We start from the raw sequence: 25,901 nt of genomic DNA, 5'->3' as shown, positions 1-25,901 counted from the left end.
GGTGCTTAGGAGCCTGGCTGTGAGATTGCAGCAAATGGCTGCAACCTATGTTTAATGTAGTGACACTAATGAATTCTGAGAATTAATTTTCAGCTAAGAAAGCATGATGGAAGATACTAGAATTTCAAATTAGGTAATGAATTAACTTTCATCAAGACCAACAACATGTACAGTGTTTGTTTCTTTTTCAATCTCTTTGTACTAACGCTTCACATTATTTTAGATCCAAAAAATTGTGAACCACATCTGATCATATTTTCATCATGTGAAACTGATATTGTAGCAAATTTTCTAGTCAATTTGCTCCGTGTGAGGCAGTCTTACCACGTAAGTGTTATAATGTATAATTTCCATGATCCAAAAAAATTGACTTAAATTGCAGGTGCACCACATTTTTTGGTTTTATATATAATTGCAACATGTTTGATGTTGGAGAACTAGCTTAGGCACTTTCAAAATTGGTATTAAATGAATGTTCACATGAATACCTGAAGATATTGTAGTTTTTCTCCTTTCCTCAGAAGCAAATCCTTCAGTTATATAATTTCTTAATATTTACATGCACAATGCACACCACAATTTCTTTTGGCCACGCTAAATAATAATACATTCTGGTAAGTGACATTGTAAAAGCTGCTTTGTTACTGTACTCTTCCTCTTAAGTGTTAATAGTGCTAGATTTCAAAGTTATATATTACTTCTTGATTTCTTTTTTCTGTACTTTATGTGGAATATGTTTCTTGATTGAGTGTAATGATTAGTTATGGCAACTGTGAATGCAAGCACCCATGTACCCATGTGATTAATTTTTTCACATTGTTATGTTTCAGGGTGCAGGTATGTAGAAAGTTCTGTAATAAGTCATCTTCGTGAAGGCTTTAACATTGTAATGGTCAATATTCTATTCTGCATTTATGTTTTCTGTAGTGTCAACATTGCTTCTAGTGTAGACGCTCCCTTACTGAATACCTGCAGCGAGCCTGATGTTCCCTTTTTCACCAGCTCATAGGTGTTGGTGCAAGAATAGTTAGATGTTATTTACTAGCTCTTTGTTTTGTTGTGACATCCTAATGACCATCTGAGAGTGCCTACTTTTTCTGATAAAGGCACAAGCTTGGCACAATAGAAAGTATACTCTGAGCTTGGAATGGAGACTTTGATCACAGAATTGCAGGGATGTACCTTTTGTGTTACTAGCTTAGTCATCTAATAAATAAAAATAAATGAAGTTTCACTTGTGTTTCAAGTGAATTCCTAAATGGCCACAGATTGCAAAAATATCCTACTACCAAAAAATTAAAGCTGTATATAGATGAAACAATATATAAACTTAAATAGTTGCAGAAGGCTGCATGCATGTGAGGCAACTAGTCAACAAGGGCATAGCAAGAATGTGCAACAGAAGCAAAGGTAATCAATCCCTCATGTAGTCTTGAGGACCTTCTCACTGTCAGAACTTAACTGTACTCAGTAAAAACATGTGCCAGATCCAAAGAGCTAGGATTTCAGGCACATAATGCAGAAGCTAAGAACTTATTTCCCTAAAATGTTTCCCTTCTTCTTGAAAAAACTTCTTTAATGAATGCAGTATCTTGGATATTTGGATATTTCATGTAGGGTCTTTCTGTACGGAAAAAATTCTCTCTTGCAACTTCTAGATCTTGTCCATAGGGTATCTTTGGAGGTACATTGGTCCAGAGCTCAGAGCAGAAGTTATTGTAATAACTGCATAACACAGGGTAGAAGATTTTTATATTAGCACTTTTGGTGAATGCAAGGTGTTCTGTGTGGAACCGTGTAATTTCTTAAAGAGATTCCACTTAATCTTAAATATTGTTACTATCTAAAAGGTTACTACAGCCATGTCTTCCCTTGGATTCAATTATATTACTATAATATTTCAAATATATTCAAATGAAGCGGGAGTATGTATAGATTAGCACTATAACATACATGATGTGAATTTCTAGGTACTCTTAGTAAAAATCAGGAGTCCGTGAGCTTTTCAGACTGACTAATGCATATCAAATACTTGCCATTAAGTCATGATTTTTCTATGGTTTTGTATTTTCTTTTCTTCTGCCTATCTGATTAATGACATTATCCTTTTCAAATGCTTTTTTCATTTTTCACAGGAAGCACATAAATTTAGCCAGGATTGGCATGGACTATATTGCCTGTGTGGGTGTACTGACTTTCAAAAACCATGGATAACAGCAGGAAAAGAGCATGTGTGGGGGGGTGTCTGAACCTGTTAAAGCGTAATGATGGATCTTTGTTCATGGGAGGACAGAAATGGTATTTATAGCCATGTACTCTGAAGGATGGAGATAAAGCAGGTTTTGTTGGTAGTCTTTCTATCAGGAGGCCTTCGTTCTATCTGACAGCAAAATCCACCAAAACAGTTAAACTGGCAGCACATTTTAGAGACTGTCTTTCTGCACTAGATGTTGGAAGAAGAGACTTAGAAAATGTTTTTCAGGAAACTAAAATATTGAAGGTATGTCTAAAGACATTTCAGAATCATTTTCATACTAGACTTAGACTTCAGTAAAGTATTTGAGGTGAGGCTAAATTTTATTCATTTTCTAATGTGTTTGATAATATTTAAAATCAATTAATGTGCATATTTTAGATATTATTGTTTTTTTTAATTGCATTGATGCTGCTAGAGTATCGGTTGTTCTAAAAGGCATTAAAGTTTCATTGAATTTTAGAGTGAAAAGATAATCTTTATTTGTTTTATTCGACCCCGATAAGGAAGCACTTCAGATATGACACTTAATAGCCGCAAATATGAAATGTAATCATGAAGTATATAACATGAATGCATCTCATCAATTAAACCCATCTTGGACTACGATTCACTGAAACGGTAGCTGTTGTGTCAGACATGCATATTGAGTTGCAGGTTTTTTTTCACATTCTCAATTGCTATCAATGTTTTTTTATGTAACTGAGATGAACAGAATGTAACTTTAATATAAAGAAGAATTAGAGGATACCTTAAAGCAATCTGAACCTGTTAGATCATTTTTCTGCTTGGACTGTATTATTTAAACTTCATTGTACAGAAGAGAATGCTAGTTTAATTGTGACCTCCTCAGTTTTAAATCTTGATTACAGGAATTAACATGACACTTTATGCTAATCTAATAGGATACAGCTCTTTACTAATTAGTTGATCACCTGTTTCTATCACAGACTGAACTTTGGTACCCTGACTAGCATTTAAGTCTGACTCACTCATTTCTGTTCCAGTCTGAGTTATGATGGTTTGCTCAATTTTCTATGATTCTTATGCTAAAAACTTAGCATCACAGTATAGAAGCTCTATCTGAAATGCTTATTTTAAACACAGAATAAAGCTTCTATCAAATTGTTTGAACTAGTGATGTATTGCAAGCTTCACTTTTGGTTTAATTAGGCTATGTCCTGCAGTTCTTATTGGAGAATAGGTAGAACTCTTATTGGAGAATAGGTAGAAAATAAAAATGAATGAAATATTGTCTATTCATCTTAGCTTATGTTTGGTGTATATTAACTCTACGGCAATTACAAGATACAATGTCAGTTTTTCTTAGTAAGCTAGTTACAGTTTTCCAAAATAATCTAAAATTCATAACCCTTACAGCTAATATAGTTGTAGGATGAATTCGCTTAGTTAAGTATTAATGTCAGTTTTATTCAAATGTAGAAGAAAATTCTCTCTGTGTACCAAGGAGGTCCGATTTGTGGAAAAACAAAAATAAAACTGTGCCATAACAGCCACACTGTAAGCCAACTCAAATCACGCAGTAATGAAATAACATCATTGCATGAGACCACTATTTTTCTGTCACAGGTGTCTTATTAAGGATTTCGAGAAACGTCCTACAGTCACCCACCTATTGGAGCATCCATTTATTAAACAAGCGCATGGTAAAGATATGTCTCTGCAAAAACAGCTGGCTGAGCTTATCCAGGAACAGCAGCGGCTAGGCTCCGTAGCCAAAACAAGGTACTGTACAACATATATGCAGCAGTCTTCCTTCCCAAACAGACACATACTTTTTCAAATTATCATATTAATGCATCAACTAACAGTATCATTAAAAATAGGTGAGGCATGCCATGTGAATACAAGAAATATGCTTTCACATTGATAGTTTTTAAAGCAACAAACTAAACTAAAAATACAAATTCTTTTTAACCTTCTTTCTCCTCCTGAACTCTTACTTTGTATGTGTTTGCTCCTGCCTTAATCTCAGAGACGCTAGAAATTCTAGAATGTTCTGGTCTATGGAAGTACCTGTTGGCATGAAGAAACGTGCTGTATTTTGGAAGCAGATTCTTTAGAAATACAGCAGTGAACAATGAAGTTGCTGTTAGAAAAGGTTAAGAATGGATTTCCTTTTGATTAGGTCCTAATAGTAAGTAGGTTATTCAGTACTTAAAATAATTATTTTGTTTGTAGTTTAATAATAACTGCTATTTTTCATTCAGCCTAGTAATTAATTTAAGTATGTTAAAAAACAATGAATATGGCATTTTTTTGTTTGTGTTTATTTTTTATTTGTTTGCTTTTTTACTTTTGAGGCTGATAATATATGTCTTAGTTTAGTTGTTGTCCAGAGGGTGGCAGAATTTCACTGTTTCAAAAAGGAATTAAATGCAAACGAGCACACCTTCCCAAGCTCAGCAATCATTCTGCAATATGAAATTTGCCTACCATGAGATAAGCTCTGGCCCATTACTATAAACAAACATGTACTAATGTTAATGAAGAAAATTAAATGTCATGATTCATGAGTCATAAACTTGTATATACTTATATGTGATTAGACTCTGTTGTTTAAATGCTGAAAGCACAAACAAAAACGTGCAAGTTAAAATAACGGAATAGCTGTAAGTACAGTTTCAAGGTGAAGCTGACTTCTGTTCCTCGTCCCCCTCAAAAAAGTGTATCAGAGCCTGTGTAAGGGTGTTCCTGCTGCGTCTTTTCCCCTGAGCAGGTCTTCCCCATGTAACACCTCACAGATAGGTTACTTGCAGCTGTGGGTTGGATGACACAGCAGGTACTGGAGTTTTCCCAGCTGTTGACCAAATAAAAGATACAGTGTGTAACAATCCTTATGCTATAAGGAACTCAGAAATGTATTCTGACAAATTACTCTGGTATCTGGCTCCACAATGTGGGATGAGAAAGAGTCAAGACCCAGCCAGCATTTATTTCTCAAGACTGTCCATAAACTAATCATGTAGCTCACAGACCACTTGTTCTTTCTCATCTCTATGAAAGTGAGGAGTTTACCTTTATGAGCTCTGTTATAGTTTCTCCTGTACTCTTAAAGCCCTACTCTCAGCATTCTCTTTGTCCCCATCATGTTCTTTCCTGTTTTTTTGTTTTGCTTTTCACCATGCCTCTGAATTAGATTCCATCTGCCTCTCCCAGTGATTAGTAAGAGGGAGATGCAAGATCACACTGCTAGAAAAATCTTTTACCTTCACGTTGAAGCCAATATATTGTAGAACTATTATTAATGAATTATAGAATCACAGAACTGTTAAAGTTGGAAGGAACCTCTGGATTCAATCCCTGCTCAAGCAGGGACACACAGACAGGGTGCCCAGCATTGTATCCAGACTGTTTTTGAAGATCCCCAAAAACACAGACTGCACAACTTCTCTGGGAAGCCTGTGCCAGTGCTTAGTTATCCGAATAGTAGAGCAGTGCTTCATGATGTTCACCTGGACCCTCTTGTGTTTCAGGTTTTCATTGCCCCTTGCCCTGCCACTGGGCACTACTGAAAAGAGTCTGGCTCCATCTTCTTTCCACTCTCCCTTCAGGTATTTGTATTAATTAATGAAGTTCCCAGTTATCCTTCCTTAGGCTGAGAAGTCCCAGCTCTCTTAGTCTTCCCCATTAAGAGAAAACAGAATGTCTTTCTGATTTTTTTTTGGATCACTGTAGCTTTATACTACGGCTCTACTGCTAGCTCCTTGCTTGTTCTTTGAAGTACTGGCCCACTTTGATCAAGACAGAGAGCAGGCTCAATGAGGACAAAAATTTAGTGAGCTCCAGCATTGAAATATATAACATATTGTTCAGAATGATGAAGAACTCATTTTTCCCACTATTTGTGACTTGATCAAACTGGGGCAAAATTTAATAAGACTGCAAAAGCGTATCCATGCAGAAGACCAAGTCTGTGTTCCAAAAAGTGAGGCATTAGCTGTTTTGCAGAATCTCAAAACATTTCCAAAGGTAAAAATCAACACTTTCTTCTGTCTTCTAAGGAGCAATTTAGTAAATAATGAATAAATTGTAAATAATTAGGATTTGGAAGACTAGAAGCATCTGAAAACTGTGTCTGATATTAACAAGTGTTGGACTTCTGTAATGCTAGCTGCTTTGTTGCTGAACATTCCTGTTGTAAAGCCCTACACTCAACTGCAAGTCTGAAAATAGCAGTTTTATATTCCCGAAAGTAGGAAAGTTCTAAATTTTAAATAGGTACTTGCTACCAGCCAGTTAATGTTGGACTATAAACAAAAGATTGTTACAAGAGAATCAACCACCATCTAATTATAATTTTCCCCAGAAGCATACACACAGTCGTCTTATAAAAGTAAAGATCTTGGCTCTGTAATAGAAAGATTTATCCTCTAGGAAAAATGGTATCAGTGAAAAGCCTTAAAAAATTCTGTAATGCCTTTCTAAAACAATTTTCAGTGCAGAACCTGACATGCAGAAGAACACATGACCAGGTGGTACTTTAAAAAAAGTTTACTGACAATCATTTCTGGTGATCTGTAGAAGTGATCTGAGTGTATAATCACCACTTCATAGTAAAAAGGCCATTTAAAACCCAGGCTGAGTAAAACCACTGGATGTATGTGCAGTGGTATTATACCACTGGGTATATGTGCACACTCTTCTTCTATTTATTGGTGTGCCCATGGCAGGTTCAGTAAAATGTGCATTAATTCCCTGGCGCTGAGAGATAAAGAAGAGTAGATGCCTTTTTTAGAAGTGTAGCAACACTACGGATCAGTTACTTAAAAGATGAGTTAAAGAATATTTTCTTCCATTTATACAGCCATAGAGCTTGCAGAGTGCACACTGAAAATTTCCAGAAACTAGAAAATCATCAGGATGCTGATGTTAACAGCACTTCTGCTGTGAGGGAAGTCAGGGGGTCAGCAGTGATGACAACTGATCAGGAGGTGTCTGGATTTTGTCTCACATGAAAGTATTCCAACATCAGAGTGCTCTGTATCTTTTGATGCTTTACTGACTCAGCACTTGTGCTTTTAAAAATTTATTTATAGGATTCTCTTTCCAGTTGAACCATCCTTGTTACGTCTATTTTGGGGTATCACTTAAGATCATTGTGCTGAGAGCAAGACTGAAGGCTAGAAAATCAGTATTACTGATTTAGAGAGCTTGAAGGACTGTGCTTGACTATGATTCATGTTATTTTTCCACAATCTGTGAAGGAGAAGGGGGCAGTGAGATGGAGGGAAAAAATATCAATGGGTACTAGATGAAATCAGGAGAATGAAAATGAAGCTTATGGTTAGACCAGATGTACCAACCTGATTTAACAGCTTTTTACCACTGACAGGAGTGGTTCTCCCTTATTTTTTGTCTTCGCCTTATTTCTTCAACTTCACTCTCAGCTGATCAATACCACTCCTTGCCTAAAGTGGGCTCTGGTATTCACATGATTCCTTGGTGAGTCTTGCTAGTTCAGTGTAGTAAACTCACAGAAAATGTCACTTGCATTATTGATCTGCTAGTATAGGGAGCTGGTTAGGCTTCGGAAGGGGAAGTAGTTCATATCAGGTACAAAAGGTACCAAACCTTTCAGTTAGATTGATGTGATCCACCTCTTTTCTAACCACACCATTCTCTGTGAGAAAATATTTGAGCAGATAGGGAATATAGTCACTTTTCCCTTGCCAAGTGATGTACATGTTGTCACGGTATTATCTAAGGGTCTGCGTCCGTGACAAGGGGAACAGGCCCGAAAGAAAAAAAACGAGAAAAAAGAGGAAGGAAAAGGAAAAAAAAAATTGCCGGCGGTAAGGGCCAGCCCCCGGGCGGTCCGGTGGCTAAAGCGACAGAGAAGCCGCGGAGCCGCAACCTGGGAGGACAAAGGGAAAGAGGGAAAAAGAAAAAAAAAAAAAAAACAGCGGCACCAATCTGAGGAGGAACAACCAACTTTACTAAATATATCAAAATGAGGCTAGTAGAATTATATTAGAGAGTTTACAGGCTGAAAATCTTACACAGTAAACTGCAGGAGGACCACGTGCTTTCTCCGCCGGGCAGGAACGAACAGACCCCCCCCCCTCCCCGTCTCCCACGCGGCTTCACCACCCCCTCTAACGCAAAGACCCCTGGGGAGTGCACCTCCTCCCCTCCCCTCAGAGGGCCACACCAAAAAAGGTAGTTTGCAGTAATCAGGGAATTAACTCTTTAACTGCCCGTACCTTACATGATGTAATGATGTGGAATACCGACAACAAAAAATCACAAAACCATAACACATGTTCAGGCAGTTTAAGTGGCAGTTACTTTTGTGGCATTAGCATGCTATACGCAAAGGTGTGATTGCACTGTGTGCGTAACTGGATCTAATCTGAGCAACCAGTCAGCTTTCTAGCTTTGACAGATTTATTCTTAACTTACATTACAAGTACAGTAATTCATTTAATTTTTTTCACAACATGCCACTACAGACAAATAGCCTCTAAAAGCACTTTTTAAAATTTATTGTTATTATTAACTATTTTAAAACAATATGTGCATAAAGATCTAAGTAGGCACCTAAACACGAAATCTAATTAATGCAGTGAAAGGAGGTACAAAGGTATCTCTAAGCCACTTTCCAGCTTCCAAGCAAGTCTGTTCAGGTTTATTTCCCAGTCCACAGTGTTCTGGCATCAGAGTGCTGGTAGGATGTTTCACTCTGAGCTCTGAGTGATTATACTTACCATGAAGCTTTAGGATGTACTGAGTGCGTCATAGCTCTGTGTTAATCTCATTTGAATCTCTCCTAGCACAGACTTGCTCACTTTGGCCTAGAATATCCTATAAGGGTAATAGTTTATGTCAAGGAGGCAATTCCATCTGCTCTAAGGAAACCTTTATCAGTGCTGTGAATTTACTTCCTGTTGCTGTAGCCAAAAGACCTGTTCTGAAATGCGTTAGTGATTTTAACTCAAAGCATGAGTCCACAAATGGGCTTAGGTCCTTGTCAAATCCTACTTTCCAGTAACTGTTGGGCTTGTCTGACATCCCAGGGAGTTCACTGAGTTCACAAAATGAGCAGAGAAAGCCAACCTGGCAAAACCAAAGAAAATCAAGACTGTTTTTCTTCTGGTTTGGTGAGTCTATTTGGCTCACTGAAGGTTTGTAGAAATGAGGATGCTGGTGCAAGAGAGTGGGGAAGAATACAGCACTCAGAAAGGGGACCTGGCAAAAATTATTTGGCAAAGAGTTCTAGATCACAGCTCACGTTTCTCATCAGTGTTCTAAGGGTATGATGGAGAGATGTGGGGAGCTGTTCTGGCAGTTCACTGCTACTGAAAAGGAAAGAACTGGCTTACTTCTTCCATTCTACCGCAGCTCCCAGGAACAACCTCCTGATGCTCTTTTCATTTCAACTCTAACAGTTGTCAAAACCTCCTGGACTGGAGCTTATAAAGTAGAAGAAGAAACTAAGCCGGCAGAAAAACACAGATGACTTTCTACTGTGTTAGTGACTGCAGAGAAGGGCTCCTCAGCTAATTTAGTTGAAGTAGAAGAGGCTTTATCTCATATGACCAGAAATAAGGAATGAGAGGCATAGAAAGAAACAAGCTGTCACCATTCAGCAGAATTGTATGGCATGACTTCTGGAGTCACAGCCTGAAGCTTCTCCTTAATTCAGTTTCTTTCATATTTAATTTATAAACTTCATTGAGCATGGAATAGCTAGGCAGAATTTAGCACAGATCTTCGTACAGTAGAACTTGAGGGGCTCTTTGCTGAGCACAGAAAAGCCTGCTAAATGTGCACATTTGTTGTCATCAATTTTTTCTTTTCTGATAAACAAATATTTTGCCACCTCCCTTTGCCATGAGGTAACTTACTAGAGAGTTTCACACTCTATTTCCTTTATGTGAGAAATAATTAAAAGTGTATGCTAGTGTAAGGCATGGTCTTTTAAAATGAAAAATAGCATTGACACTTGCTTCTGCTATTTTAATGAAAAAGATGTTTTGAAACTTTTCCATCAGCTATATTTTTCTCTGAACTATTCTTATCAGTGAGATGCGGATATGACGTATTCCTGTGAAAGTGGGTGCCATGTTTCAGAAAACCAAGCAAGTACACGCTTCTTTCCACACACATAATGAGGAAAAAGCTTTTTTTCAACTGTTAGCATCTTTTAGACTGAAATCCTTTAGTTTTGCCATTGTCTTGAGTGAAGCTGAAATATCAGTAGCAGTGCTCCAATTCTCATTGCATCTTTCTAATACTCTCAGGAGGGAAATCTGTGATGGTCCTGTGTCACATTTGCATAACCCTTTTATAAAAAAAGTCAGCGTGTTTGCTTTGACTAGTTTCTAACAGTACTTGATCATAAAAGCTAATTAATAGAGTATTAAAATGATCTAGCAATTATATCTTATGCAATATAGTTATGAAAAGTAATATTGTTTTCATTATATAGAAATGCTACAGAAGAAGATAGATGAAGTTTTATTTTTAAAAGTATATCCAGTGTTAAATAGTCAATTAATTCTATTTTATATGATTTTCTTCATTCCTAATAAATAAAGAGGTTAGTATATCAGAACACTACTTCAAATATAATTTCCTCCAGCAACTTGGAATTTTTCTTTCTTGTCTGTTCTGACATGAAATACGTGATTGCTTTTTAACACACGGATGTTGATTTGCAGCACATTTTGGGAGCCAGAGCTTTCTTACTGCCATCGATATATAGTTGCCTCTTGGCAGGAAGCATTTCTTAAAATCAGAGAAGGTGATGTCTGAGGCTATCTCTCAATTTTTGCCTGTTTTTTTTCTTTTCCTTTACCCATCCTGGATTCACATGAATACTGTGAATTGCTTTCAGGTTATTCAAGTAGCATCCTCATGTGCATAATAACATTGCAAGCACAAGAGATATGATTTGTTCCTGAAGACTTGTAGCTCATGTAGCAGTGAATTGAGTTACAGTAAAGTGTGGATAACAAAACTTGCAAACCTCGGTCAGGAGTCGTAAGCAGAGTTATAAAAATGTTTAAGGTACGGTAATAATAAATGAGGGTTAATAAAGACTTTGTGGTTAATTCTGTACTAGCAAAGTAGAGAAGTGTGCACAAGTGGATATGGATCTTGCTGTGTTCTAGGGATAAGCTCGTCAAGTCAGAGATGAGTGTAACTGTGTGCTACTAAAATATCAAGAATGTTTAGGTACCCACTGAATTATAATGCAAAATTGTGGTATAGGATTGAAATAATTGTTTTATTCCTCATCATCTCTCTAAATTACTGCGTAACATCTGTTATGTCATTTTCTCTTGATATATCCCTGCTTCTCTGTTTATGAAATGGCAGTAAATAACTTCATGCATTATTCCTATAAAACTAAATAACGGTTTATCTGAGACAAGGGTTTTATCTTTGACTTGTTATGTGAAGCAGTACTATAGCTTTGGTCACTGAAAAGCTATTAACAAGGAGAAACATGTAACACCTGAAGCTCTAATTGTTTTTTTCTGACATTCCTTTTGCCCTAGTATGGGAAGACTCTAAGCAAATATACATTAGATTGTAGGTATTGTTAATTCTCACTCAGCAGTAAACACTTGCTCTGTGTAGATTATATTTTTGTTAAACAGTATTTTGATGTGTTAGATAATCCATTAAGGGAGATTGTAAGAGAGAACTACTCACTTTCCAGATGTCTTTCAGACTTTTGAACTCATTTATTAAGATCAGTTGCCTTTTTGATTCATAGCACAAGCAATTCTAGCAGCCAGGCTGGTTGCCAGCCTGCTGAAGGAGGTAGCCAGAAGGGGTTTAGTTTGTTTCCTAGTTTTCCTAAATGTTAAATGACTCCTTGTGCTGACTACATTGGCAAAATGCACTGAAAAAAAATGGACTTGTTTTCTGGAGTTTATTTCTAAATGTAGTAAAATATTATCCCTTATCTTTTTGTGCTTGTCAGGATTTAATCCAAAACTAGTAAAGCTGGCAGCTGGTTCAGTGTTTAAAAATCTGGAAAAATAAATTCCAACATTTTGGAGGCCTTTTAAGCAAAGAAATATATAAAGTTCCATGAGTAATATTTAAAAATATCATAGAACTTGCAATGGAAGCATTTAAAAGGGAAACCTTGCATTTATTAGGATCATAAAATCTTGAATCCTGTAGAAAGACCTTCCTAAAAAGTAAACATTCCATTTCATTCCATTGTAAATATAAATTCCAAATGAAATACAAATTCTGAATTTTAAATATTAAATATTTTAGTGACTTGTGAATAGAAGTAGTGGAAAACTGGAGAATTTTTAATGTTTAACTGAATGTTTGAAAAATACTGGCCATCAGTAAAAGTAAATGAAATGAATGGCAGTGGTCTGTATTTTTTCTTGTATATACAGCAGTTAAGATGTTACTGATTTATGAACAATCTTAAAGTAACAGATTGCTCTACGGAGTATAGCAATCATATGAAAATCTAAAAAAGCAAAATCCCAGCAGTTTCTGAGATGGAGGAATTCAAATGTAGCAGTAGCTCTCTTAAATGTCTTTTGACTTTGGTGGAGAAGCAGAACATCTAGAAAGAAAACACATGATTAAAAGCTTAGAATTTCAAGCAGGGAGGAAGGTTATTTACAGAATACATTCTAAAAGTTTTCCTGTTCTTACAGGCCATCTTTCAAAATTTTGGAAACTGTTGTTATTGAAAACTTTTACATGGAGGTTTGAAAATGAGGTAATGGAGCTTTAGAGGATCGATTGTAGGATTTTCCAACTTAGAACATGAATATTATGTTATGATTGATATTAGTTCTAGTATAGGTGCAGGTTATGTCTCATTTGTAGATCCATCTGTTCTTTAGGGATAGCAAATGTGGAGCAGCTATACAAAATAGCAGATAAGTTTATAATAATTTTGAGATAAGAAATATACTTAATTATCAGCTGCCATTTACCTTCATTTTGTTATCCCTCTCTACCAAATGCCACAGAGCTGAAGCTGAGCAAAGCTATGGTCTTTTATATTTCCTCAAGAGATTGATGACTCCTGGCCTGAAATTCCTATAACTGATTTTATGTTTGAAATTTAATGGTGATGTAGTATCAAATGGTTTTGGTAATATGGTTCAAAATGGCTGTTTCCCAATTAGCAGTTTTGAAGAGGCCAACTCCAGACATGGCTTACTCTTCTCTCGGATGTTAACCTACAGTCTGGTAGATTATGTTACTCTGTAAATAAGTTTCTTCATAGAAACAAGCAAGAAAAGGTCTTTTACTAATCTCTGGTTTCAGTTTTTTAAATAATGAAAGAATTTCACTGTTTGGGTAGATAAGGTCTTTTTTAACGAGTATACTGTAGACAATAAAGAGTTCACTGTCCTGGGTCATGTTGGGTCAATGTGTCGCTGTAATAGGGAACAGACAGCCATGAATCCTGGCATTTTAAAGGAGATGCAAAATTTGTACATCAGGAAGGCTCAAACTTGAAGAAGCCTGGAAAAAAGGAAGTAAAATGGAAAAAAAAAAAAAAAAAAAGGAGGGGAGGCAGGAAGGAAAAGAGAATGAGAAAACTAAACAGTAGATGGATACTACTAATGTAGTAGTTTGGGAAGGGCAGGTAGGTTTCAGGATACTTCGTTAGATATTAGAGGATGTGACTGGTGGCTTAGCAGCTTCACCGCTCCTGTCAGCCAGCTGGATTGCAGCAGCAGTCCATCCAAGGAAGTAAATCTTAAAACTAGATATCTAGCTTCTCTGCCAGTTCACATTTAGGTTTGAAAGCAATTAATTGCAAGGAACTCAATTGCATTCAGCCAGTAACTTCCTTTGGACTCCAAGAAAACAAGAGAAACAGGACCAGAAATAGTCGTCTGATTGTAAAATGCTGTACACACAGGATTTAATGTGGGGCAAATGCTATACTTCAAGTCTTCATCTGTATGAATACCAGATGACTGAGTTAAAAACTTTGGGAAAAAAAATTCAAAGCAATCATGGTCCTCAAAAACAGTCCTTGACCTGACTACAGTATACAACCTTTTTCTGGAGTTTACACAGATGTTATAGCTACAGCATTTGTATTCACATAATTAAGGCTATGTCCATGTTTCTTTTCTGACCTTTCTTCAGCAACTTACTCCAGGCTGAAACTTAATGTACAGGAGCAAGATTTACTCTTCACAATGCGCAGGGAATAGGCTGTGCTTCTATGTGTGAAAACAGCATATTCACCACTGCTTGTGGTAATCATTGTGTTGAGTATTTTTCTTTTAAATCTCAATTTGGTTGCGACTCATTTTAAAATTGGCAATAATGTAAAGAAGAGCTAATATAGAAAGTTTTTCACTGTGAGTCCTAGAAAAACAGTAAACAAATGCTTACCAGCATAAAAATGTCAAAGTAAAGGCACTGTTTGTAAAGAATGTTAGGGATGGAGGGGGAAGAGCTTAGAACTGCGAGATTTGCCAAGAAACACTAAAATTCATGATCTGCTCTAACTTCTTCCTCAGCCTGGACCCACCGGTAAAGTGATTTTTCAATCTAGAAGCATCTATAGTCCATCTTGCTTTTCCTTCCCCGTCATCAGCTTGATTGTATTAGCATACAGTTATTTACAGTGCACTTATATTACTATGACTGCTATGACATCCAGTAGGAGTAGCACTGCTTGCTCCTCCTCCAAATGCTGAGAAAACTCTCTCCTTTCTAGCTCTTCTTGCCTGATAAAAAGGCAAAGCGAAAATGTTTAGGAGGACAGAGCCTTTTTCAAGTGCTCATCACTAGAATTCTGGAATAAATCCCTGTATTTTACAAAGTTAGGTACCTTGAGTGACTAGCCCTTTATGGCACGTTTGCAATGAAGAGAGTAAATCCTACAAGATACGACTCAGAACATTCCTGTTATGTAACACCTTCAGTTCGCCTTCTACCTAGAATTTGCCCATGGCAAGAAGATTGGAACTAGATGATTTTAAGGTCCCTTCCAACCTAAGCCATTCTGTGATTCTAAGGATAACTGAAAAAAAGGCTGATCATTTGTACTGTTGAAGAAAAAATACCCAAAAACTACAATCATTTCCCCACTTATAAATGTTCCTTTCTGCTTTTTAAGAAATAATTGTTTTGAAAATACTTCAACAGTAGAGTGTACTTCTGATGTAAAATTGTGAAAATAATAAAAGTTTACTGTCTGTATTCCTCCTTCCCACTCTGTCAATATATCAGTGGGTCTTAGGGTCAGTAGAAAACTGATGAGGCCAGCAGGAGATTTGAAGCTAATGTGATGTTATACTCCTAATATCCTCTTCCTAATCATGTTCTTAGGGAAATGAGTTAAGCATAAAGAAGTGTGTGCACAAAAGGCATCTGTTTTACATATTTGACTAGGCTAGTTTCCTAAATTATTTATTTACACAGAGTTAAAAACAACAACAAAACAAAACCTTTCCAATGACAGTATTGATTTGTTTATCACTTAAGGAGAACAAACAGCAGGAGTTTAATACACAATCAGATAACAGATTAGTTTGCAAAGCCATTGTGCAATTAGAGATGCTTAGGTTTAAATGCACCCCTCCTCCCTACATCCCTACACCTCTGATAGAGAAATCAATACTTGCAACTTGTTGCAATTTAATATTGTGGTTATGAAGGCAAGCAACTGTTAAAATATTTGCTTCATTTTTGGACTGACAGTTGCTCCCATCTCTAAATAGTTTGCATTGTTTATAACAGCATTTTTCGCAGTTGTGAAGTAAGAGGTTGAATTCTTTTTTAAAATGGAAACAACAATTAGAAAAACAGTAGTACATTAGGCCACTTACATACAGTTCTGCTCCCTCGAGGATTTAGCTCATCAGCAAAGTGTGATGTTCTTGAATGTAGTAAGTACATAACAAAAATCTGAAAATGGAAGAATTAACTGAATGGAACTTTGAACAAATTCAACTACCTCCATGCAGCCAACTAATAACCACTTTTTTTTTTTTTTTAATAGTACCTTTGTGTTCTCCTTCCTTCATTTCTTCATATGTACATCAAGGAGACAACTATTTCTGTTTGGAAATGTAGGATGTAAAATATAAGTGGGACTGTTAACAACACCTGCCGTGGTCTCTGTATTTTATTTTTGTTAGCTGACAAAACAGTTCTATTTAATTAAAATTCAAATAAGCTATTATAGAATAGTTATCCAGAACTCAAGGAGTAACCAAAAGAAAATAAGGAGATATGAATAAAAATGGACATAAGTAATGAGGATCTTTAAATACAGTTGACAATTATCAGTTAACACATAACACTCTTCACTTTCCTAATTCTTAGACACTTACCAAGCAATAACTCTTTTGTACATGATGGTTTAATAGCTCTTGGGTATGAAAACAGTCTATTTACTGAATGAAATCTAGGTTCAAATGTAGAAGTGCACATAAAAGGACAAATAGCAAGAGCCTCGATGCTCATTTTCTAAACAATTCCATGAGTACATGAAGATATGATTAAAGAAAAAAAGACCTGCTACATGTTCATCTCACCCTTCAATGTTACAGGTAAAGAGTATTTCCTGCTACATCACAGTATCATTCTATTATTCTTTGATCTAATGTTTAGCATTGTTTCTGGATGTATGATCATGTGATTCCTACTTTCTACGTGGCAACTAATGCAGAAACAATCTGTCAGGACTGTCATTGAGCATCAGTGCTAAATGTTACTCAGCAGGATGCAGACTGTATCTCGGTGGGTGTCCTCCTACTATGCTTTGATTATGTTTGTTGTAAAGAAAAGCCTACTTGTGCTTACAGCACTCATATTTCACCCCCTCGATGGAAAACATATCACACCCTCTTGATTTGTCCTTGTTTCAACAATATAGACACTTTAAAAACATATACACAGCAATTTCAAAGCTTCCTTCAGCGTAATCTGATTATAAAGGGGTTATGTGACAGTTTGTCTCTGCTACTTATTGTGTGGCTTAAATCTCTGAAGACAAGCTGACTGAACATCCACACAATTTAGAATCTGATGGCAGCTGTGGTTCAAAAATGTTCTGGACCAGATCTAGGGTCATCTGGGGAAGCGTCTTGTACACCAAGGTACAGGAGGATTTTCTTCTACTTGCAACTTCATTAGATGACAAAACTACAGGCTGGGTACATAGGAGAAAGATTTAATTAAACAGAGTGGTGGTTAATTAACTTATGGCAAGAAGGAAAATGAGGTTTTTAAAATATTTTTCTGTATGAGTGTGAAGCAGTAAGTCTACAAATAGATCTTCGTCTATGAGCATTGATAAATAGATCAGGGTTGTATATATTGAGTGAGAAAAGAGGAATATTACATTGCACAGCAAGCTGATGTATTGCATTTATGAAAGAATATTTCGAGTAAACAATATGCATTTCAGAGAGCATGCCTAAGTTTTCTGTGTGGCAAAAACTCACCCATGACTTTCTGTTGCCTCATAGTGTTTGCTGTATTCAATAAAGTTTTGTAACACCGATGCTCTGTTAAACTTCCAGGCATGAACGAATACATACCAGAAGACCCTACCATGTGGATGGAGCTGACAAGTACTCTCTAGATGATGATCTGGTAAATCTAGAAGTCCTTGATGAGGTACTGTGTTGTTTGAGCATCAGTTTCCAATCACTCTGCCTCACATTTTCCCTGTTTTTGCTCTTGAGGCTTCTTTTAACATAATGAGAAGTGTTTCTTCTTGGAATCTTTTGTTTCAGTGTGGAAAAGGAATTGTCTCATAATTTATCTGCTATGACCATTTCTTTAGTAATAGTTTATTTAATAACGTAAAAACAAAAGAAGTGAATCCTATTTTGTGGAGGAGTTTAAATACGAGTGGTACTAGTTTAAAATATTTTCTGAGTTTCCTAAAATGGAAAGTTTAGTCATGAAGGTGTAGATTGAAGTGACTTTTCTAAAACTGATGAATGTACATTGAGTAACACATCTACAGCTTCTGAGTAAAACATGGTAAAACAACATCAGCTGCATATTTCATTATATCACCTATGTGCAGAGTATCTGTAACTTTTTTTTCTGAGAATCCTTAACTTGCATGCCAGTAAGAAAAAGACATAATTGTGCATTATTTTAGCATCCCATTTAAAACAAACTCTTACTACTGGTAAAAAATTAATCATTGAAAAATTACTATTCTTGTTTCATGGTCAAATAAAAAATTAAATGGAAATGTACTGTGAAGTGCAGAAACAATCTGCATGGCCATTTTATCTTCAGGAAGTTTACTTCTTGAACTGATGTAATAGAATACATATTAATCTGGTAGTAGGATGTGCTATTTAACTTAGATTTATGGCATTAGTGAAAAGTTTGAAAATATTTTTTTAATTTTGTGATGTTGGTGCTTGAGAAATAATTAGTAACACTTATTGTACATACCTCTTATTGATGTTTTCAGTATATTTACAAAAATCTTATTGACTGGGAAAATACTTCTTAACGATCAATTTTTTTCTAATATTCTCAGGATACAATTATCCATCAGCTGCAGAAACGCTATGCTGACTTACAAATTTATACATATGTTGGAGATATTTTAATAGCCTTAAACCCTTTCCAGAATCTCAGCATTTACTCTCCGCAGGTAAGAGAAACTCGAAGATGTGGACAGTACTTGCTTTACATTTTGTATTAACACTACTGGCTAAAATACTTAGATGGTGGGAGTGCAGATTAAACCGCAGTCTTTCCTTCCAAAAAATTGTGTCTACAAATTGTATTCTATTTTTACTTCCAATTTAGTCCTGTTCGATTTAAGTGCTATCTGCTTGGTGACACAAATTCCACAGGCGGGCTGAAGATTGCCCCAGCCACAGCTGTTCCTCTTGTCTGGCATCTAGGGCTTTCTTCTGGGAAACAGAAGATGGTTATATGAACTACCTCATGCTGAGTCTGTTGCTTTCTAAACAATTGTACTGACTGGTTATTACATGTTCTGTGCTATCAGTTGTGGCTTAAAAGAAATGAGAGAATCGAATGCTGTAAAGAAAGAAACAACTTAATTCTCTCTGAATATGAAGAGTGGTGGAGCCATAAATCTTCGTCTCCATGGGTATCTAAATCAGGGCTGCAGGCAGAGGAACTAGATTCCAACTTCACTTTTATCTTTGCAGTTTCTTTGGTACAATATGGATATTTCCCTGCTTAAATGCTTTGGTTTGAAATTCTTTTCCTTGTGATACAGGTCTCCTCACCATCTTGTAAAAGAAATATTGAAATGCATTTCAATGTGGGCAATGCCAAGAATTACCACTCTTCAGTCAGAATTTTGTAGTAGAACAGGCAACTACCTTCCTTCTGGGTTAGCAGGCAGAAGATAGTCACTATTCTCCTTTTCAGATCCTAATTGTACTGTTAAATTGTGTATCTTGATTGTTGTGTTTTTTTCATAATCTAGTTCTCCAAGCTTTACCATGGTATGAAGCGTTCATCCAATCCCCCCCACATATTTGCCTCTGCAGATGCTGCCTACCAAAATATGGTGGCGTTCAGCAAAGATCAGGTAAAAATATTCACTGTATTTTTGATTTCGCATTAATCATAGTGTCACTGTGCTATAAATGTGGCTAACGTTCTATTATGTTGTACTCTGAGATATTTTTTCAGTAAGTCTTTTATTCCTATATACGAAAACCAGCAAAATCTAGTTGGGTTTGGGACTTTTGAAGAGGACGTAGTAGCATAAAAGATTATATACAAGGTTAAGTAGATCAAATAGAAGTGCTGCCTAACCTTATAGTTTCCTGGATGCCCATGAATTGCTGGTAGTTGACACCAGTCACAGGCTGTTGCACTACACTTCGATTCTAGCCTGTCTTGCTCTAGATATTGTAATCACTTATACCTATGTAAAATAGGGGAGTCTCAATACTTTAGCGGGTTAACAAAGTTGGAACTGCTCTTCCATTGAATAAAGTAGCAAGCAATGTAATGAGCAAGCAAGGAATGTAATGAGTACGCACATCTTGCATTTATTTTAATGAGAATGAAATATTTTGCTGCAGAAGTTAGATTCCTTTTTATTATATTCTTCAAAGTATATTCTGTAATTTTGCACTCTTTGTAATGTGATGTGTTGTATGTACATGAGTAATGGGGCCTAATAATTATTTCATATATTGTTATCTGGAGAGAAAAATCAATTTTGTCATCAGTACATCAGGCTAACTTTTAGATCTTTAACGTTATATATCCTTCCTACCTTCTTAGGAAGTAATTTGCATTTAGATCTAAACCTTTATGCAAAGATAGCTAATAATTACTTGCAGGCATCCAGGCATGCCTGCTAGCTTGTATAGTTTGCTATTTGCAAAATACTGCAGGATTATATTTATCTCCATTAACTGAGCAGTTATGCACATTCTTCAGGTAAAAATGCACTAGATGCCTGGTGTAGCTAGACCAAAAATGTGTTTATTCTGCTTGTTTATCCATTCAGCCTTCCCTTGTAATTTCTTTTGAAGCCTGAAAATTGACTTCAGGTCTAACATTTCTGGGGAATCTCAAGTCATGTTCTGGCCAGTATGAGTTCTACAGGAACTCATGGGCTTTAAATTGCATAAACTGTTGTACGTGACTCCTCTTTTAAGGTAAATTAAGACAATTTTAGGTAACACAAACATATAAATCTATTGTTGTGTTATTTGTTACCAAGAAGCAGAAAAAAATTTGATTAAAAAAAAAAAACAGCTGAAATTCCTCCATATATTCCAGGCTGGAGAGGGAATAATGGATAATCTTTCTCTAGGAGCATAAAAAATGTTCTCTAGAGAACTGTTATCCCGTTCAAACCTTTTCACAAAGCTTAGTTCTGTATCAGTCATCACTGTATCAAGTATTGTAAGACTTTGTCTCTTTTCCGAGCAAAATCTGGTATGTTCACTGTATAACGCAAGTAATTTCAAGCTAATTCCTGGGTCTGTAAGCCTTTGGAAAACCTATAAAATGTCATGTATTATACAGAGTCTGCCAAAATCAAGAAGAATATGGATATGTTCTCCCAGAATCACCCAATGAACATATGCATATTTTTCTGAATTGTTTAGATGACAGTTTGTTGTTTTAGTCTGAATATCAGCATCACCTACGTGATGATCTCTATGGAGCAGCAAACCTTATGATAGTTTTTAGTGCCAGGAGCAGACTTTTGGTGAGTGTATTAAATACAGCCTTACCTTGGTTTTCAGTTAATTTATATGAACTCAATGAAATGAGCTCAGATGCACTGTAATTAAGTCATATCAACTAGGTGTGGCAATCTTCTGATTTTTACAAGGTTGTATGTGCGTAGCATGGATTAGCTTTGTAGATAAGGTCACTCCTTTGTACGTCTTAGAGCTTAGAATTTCACTTGCTCCACCTCATGAACACCCATTTCTGTCAGGCATTGCAAGGTACATTTTATAGAATCATAGAATAGCTTTGGTTGGAAGGGACCTCAAAGATCATCTAGTTCCAAACCCCAATTTTAGTTATCTATGGAATAAAGGAATGATGACCTTTCAGAAAGGAGTTGAGAGAGTTGACTCCTAAGATATTTTACAGTTTTGGTACTAAACATTAAGTAACAGATAGGAGCAGAAACAGATGAAAACCTATTTATCGACCATGTGGTGAACTGTGCACTTACTGTTTTGTTTGTATTTTCAGTGCATTATCATCAGTGGGGAAAGTGGTGCTGGAAAGACAGAAAGTGCCCATTTGATCGTCCAACACTTGACCTTCTTGGGAAAGGTATTTCTAGCAATCATGTAAAACTATGAATAAATTCTCCCCACTCCCTAATATTTCCACTTTATTAAATGTTTAATACTTAAAACTGTTCTTGTGAATTATCCCACTTGAGTCAGGGACAGATTAATCAAGCATTTGTGAGTACTGAATCATGCCATTAAAGTATGGCATGTGCCAAGCCATTCAGTGTAGGAGAAAGTGACAAATTCCAAATGTCCAGCTCCAGTAGTTATCTGCAGTGTTAATGACCTATAACATTGTTCATGTGTACAATAAAAAATAACAGATCTTGCTTTGGCTCTGATCTTACAAGCTCTTACACTCTTAAATGTTACTAGTAATGCTACTACTGCAAAATAGTGTGAAAATCAAGTGTGTAAGGTTAACAAGTATATGTAGTAGTATGATTTCTGTCTTAAGTAATATTCTTTTTGTTCAGTTTTTGATGTCTTTGGTGCTTTAACTAAATTATATGAAGCTTCAGAGATAAAACAGTTGTGGAGAAGGAAGAATATGGTTTTCCTTACCTGTAGGTGATTTCCCTTTCTGTGTATGGCCTTATTATATAGATAGGAAGGTTAATGGAGTATCTAACTCCATAAGAATGTGATAATGGGATATTATGCTTCTTAAGCAGGGATTGGATTGTGAGTAGGCAATATATTCTTTTAATGGTCCTTCTGATTTATATCTGTTCTGTCAAGGCCAATAACCGTGCTTTGCGTGAGAAAATTCTTCAGGTGAATCCTCTGGTTGAAGCATTTGGGAATGCCTGCACTGCCATCAACGACAACTCAAGTCGCTTTGGAAAATATCTGGAAATGATGTTTACACCCACAGGAGCTGTAATGGGGGCAAAGATTTCTGAGTATCTTCTTGAAAAATCAAGGGTTATAAAACAGGCTGTGTAGGTGTACTAATCATCTGTCCTTTCACATTTTTGTAATGTTTAGATTCTGTTTAATTCCCTAAAAACTTCTATTTAAGTGCTTCCAATAGTGTCTCCTGCTGAAGCAATAATCCTTTGTACAGTACTATTAATGACAAGAATAGTTTGGTTATTTTGGAACAAAAGCCAGACTTGCTCTATTTTTTTGGAGGAATAATGTGATTATGTGGGTTTTCTGTGTTTTGCAGCTGAAATAGTTATAGTTGGGCTTCCACTATTATTGGCCCTAATCATTTGCTACCTATCTCCCCTATTGTTGGCCCTGATTATTTGCTACCTATCTCAGTGAGCTCATGATAAGGACTTTTGTTTTTACCTTGTACAAGATACTGCAAATATACATGCTTTATAGACATACTTTTTTGTTTCTAGGGGAGAGAAAAATTTCCATATATTTTATTATATTTATGCTGGCCTTTATCATCAGAAGAAACTTTCTGAATACAGACTTCCTGAAAAAAAGCCTCCTAGGTAACTATCACTTACATGTTTTAACTACTTAATTACCTATTGATCAGCTCTAGCTTTCAGTACGATGCCTTTAATTGTTGTAATCATTCTACATCCCTTAAGGATCTTCTTTTTAATCCTCCCAAGCAAACAAAAGGATGGACAGTAAGGAATTACATTATTTCTATTAAAAACTTGAACCATTTAGGGAGAAGGAAAAATCATTCTCATTACTATATAAATATTTTATCATACGTTTAGATTAGGACAATCACCTTGTGCTTTCTTGCAGTACAAGAACTCCAAATATTTTTTGAAGTTGTGTTTTTTAATTGATATTTGTACCTGGAGAGCACCTGATCTATATGATTCTATATTGGGTGAGAGCGTGTGGGTAAAATGTTGGTTACACTATGAACAGATTATTAACAAAGAGTAAGCAAGAGTAAGTGCAACAGAAACAAAAACGTCTTATGAACTAGTACCAAAATATTTAATTGAAAGATATACAAATAATTTTTTTTTCCAATTAATGGTGTAGTTGCATTACAGTCACTGTAGGTTGTACTGACGTATCACCTACTTAGTGCTTTCTTTCACTCTCTTTAGATACATTGATAATGAAACTGGAAGAGTAATGCACGATATTGTTACCAAGGATTCCTATGGAAGACAATTCGAAGCAATTCAGCATTGCTTTAGAATTATAGGATTCACTGATGAAGTAAGATATCCAGTTGCTAAACCATTACTGACCTTTTTAAAACAACCTCCAGTGCTGCTTGTGCTCAGGCTGCCATTTGGCTCTGTGAATACACAGCATGCCACAGAATCTCTCTTCTAATATAAATGAATTATGAAAGTAAAGCTACACACCTGGAAGCCAGGACCAGCTAGAGGTCTCCGTTTGTAGTTAGGCAAGTCCATTCACAGTTCTATAGAATCTTTTTATGTGTAAATAAGAGCTTCCTTCTGCAAGGAATCTGCAAACTTTAATCACAATGCTCACCTTTTTCTTTCATAAATGAAATTTGATGTACATATTTAATTGGATTCCTTAAGAGTACTTTTTGTCATTTTGACAGGAAGTGTACTCAGTGTACAGAATTCTGACTGGAATCTTAAATACTGGAAACATTGAGTTTGCTGCCATTTCTTCACAACACCAAACAGATAAAAGTGAAGTTCCAAACCCAGAAGCCTTAGATAATGGTAAATAAATTTTAACATGGTCAGCTCTACAAATGGCATTGGACTGTATTTGTGAGAATCTGTAACTTGTGGTAACAGGCAATGCTAGTGATTTCCATGTCATAATTTATGTGTATTTTCTATACTGTCTTTTAGCTGCTGCACTACTAAGTATTGGGTCAGAAGAACTGCAAGAGGCCCTAACCTCCCACTGTGTTGTAACACGAGGGGAGACTATTATCCGAACAAACACTGTGGACAAAGCAGCTGACGTGCGAGATGCCATGTCTAAAGCACTTTATGGTCGACTCTTCAGCTGGATCGTAAATCGTATTAATACGCTGCTTCAGCCAGATAAAAATATATGGCAAGTTACACATCACTGAATCATTTGTATTTACTGTGTGTATGTCTTTGATGGGTTCATCCATTTGTATATTTTTGATTTTGCAGAAGAGATGCTGTGTTTATTTTGGCTAAGGCTTCAAAATGGCTTTCATGCTGTGATACTGAATTCTGTTTCCAGGACATTAACCCAACACTCTTAAAGAGCTGAGTGGAATTTAGCTACTGAAGTCATTGGAAACTAGATCATTAAAATTATGTAAAATTCTTTAAAAAGGTTCTTCGTATGTAGAGAACATTAAAATCATACCAATGGCCAGTCAGTATTTGCAGTACGCTGAAAACATTAGTATGTTTTCACAGTCCTTCCAGTACTTCTGCCATTGTTAATTAGTAATAAATACAGATTGGGTTGTAATCAATAGTGTTTTCATTGTCAGGTAATGATCCAGTCGCTTTGCTCTTTTCAAGCAGCTGTAGAGATTTCTAAAAATAAGTGAACCCCTTAGGTGATGTCAAAATGTTTTTACTAACTACAGTACTTCTGCTTCCATGCTGGGAGACTGGAGAATGCATGGAGGGAAACAGTACTGTAGTAGGACATATAATATGTGGAATAATTATTGCAAATATAACTTAAAGATGCTAGTTCTGAATTCCACTAGAGATATTTCACTCATCCTTGACAGCACCAAGATAGAGAAAGGTATCTTGGGAGTTTTTCGACCTCCAGTTCCTCTTCATTGCACTGAATATAAACAGTTGCTATTTCTGACTGTAATCTGAATCTCTTTGTTTTAGGCAGAAGCCAAAGTGAGGAGAAGTTTAGCATACAATATTCTCCCTTTCAGAGCATGTCTACATGACAGAATGTGGTATTGTGTACAGGCAGGCTGTGAATGAACCTATGTACTGCATTATTAATATAACTGTGCCGAG

At 36.1% G+C, this 25,901-nt stretch overlaps 1 protein-coding gene across 16 annotated transcripts in view; it reads left to right on the top strand.

Moving 5' to 3' along the window:
- MYO3B (myosin IIIB) overlaps positions 1-25,901 on the top strand; it is a 231,995-nt gene that overhangs the window by 84,163 nt on the left and 121,931 nt on the right. For 15 of the 16 annotated variants that reach the window (XR_002439454.1, XR_002439455.1, XR_002439456.1 and 12 more), the window contains 11 exons: positions 3,845-4,000; positions 5,752-5,829; positions 17,776-17,872; positions 18,762-18,878; positions 19,692-19,796; positions 21,944-22,027; positions 22,732-22,934; positions 23,349-23,447; positions 24,036-24,150; positions 24,512-24,638; positions 24,774-24,984. Coding sequence is in view for 13 of the 16 variants with exons in the window: in XM_021399366.1 (XP_021255041.1) it covers positions 3,845-4,000; positions 5,752-5,829; positions 17,776-17,872; positions 18,762-18,878; positions 19,692-19,796; positions 21,944-22,027; positions 22,732-22,934; positions 23,349-23,447; positions 24,036-24,150; positions 24,512-24,638; positions 24,774-24,984 (1,392 nt within the window). In the remaining 3 variants the exon portion in view is untranslated. The remainder of the gene's footprint in view (positions 1-3,844; positions 4,001-5,751; positions 5,830-17,775; positions 17,873-18,761; positions 18,879-19,691; positions 19,797-21,943; positions 22,028-22,731; positions 22,935-23,348; positions 23,448-24,035; positions 24,151-24,511; positions 24,639-24,773; positions 24,985-25,901) is intronic. The other variant, XM_021399374.1, reaches the window with a different exon arrangement.

This window comes from Numida meleagris, chromosome 5 (genome assembly GCF_002078875.1).
Source record: "Numida meleagris isolate 19003 breed g44 Domestic line chromosome 5, NumMel1.0, whole genome shotgun sequence".
NCBI classification, from domain to species: Eukaryota; Metazoa; Chordata; class Aves; order Galliformes; family Numididae; genus Numida; species Numida meleagris.
This window is presented reverse-complemented; position numbering and strand designations above follow the sequence as displayed.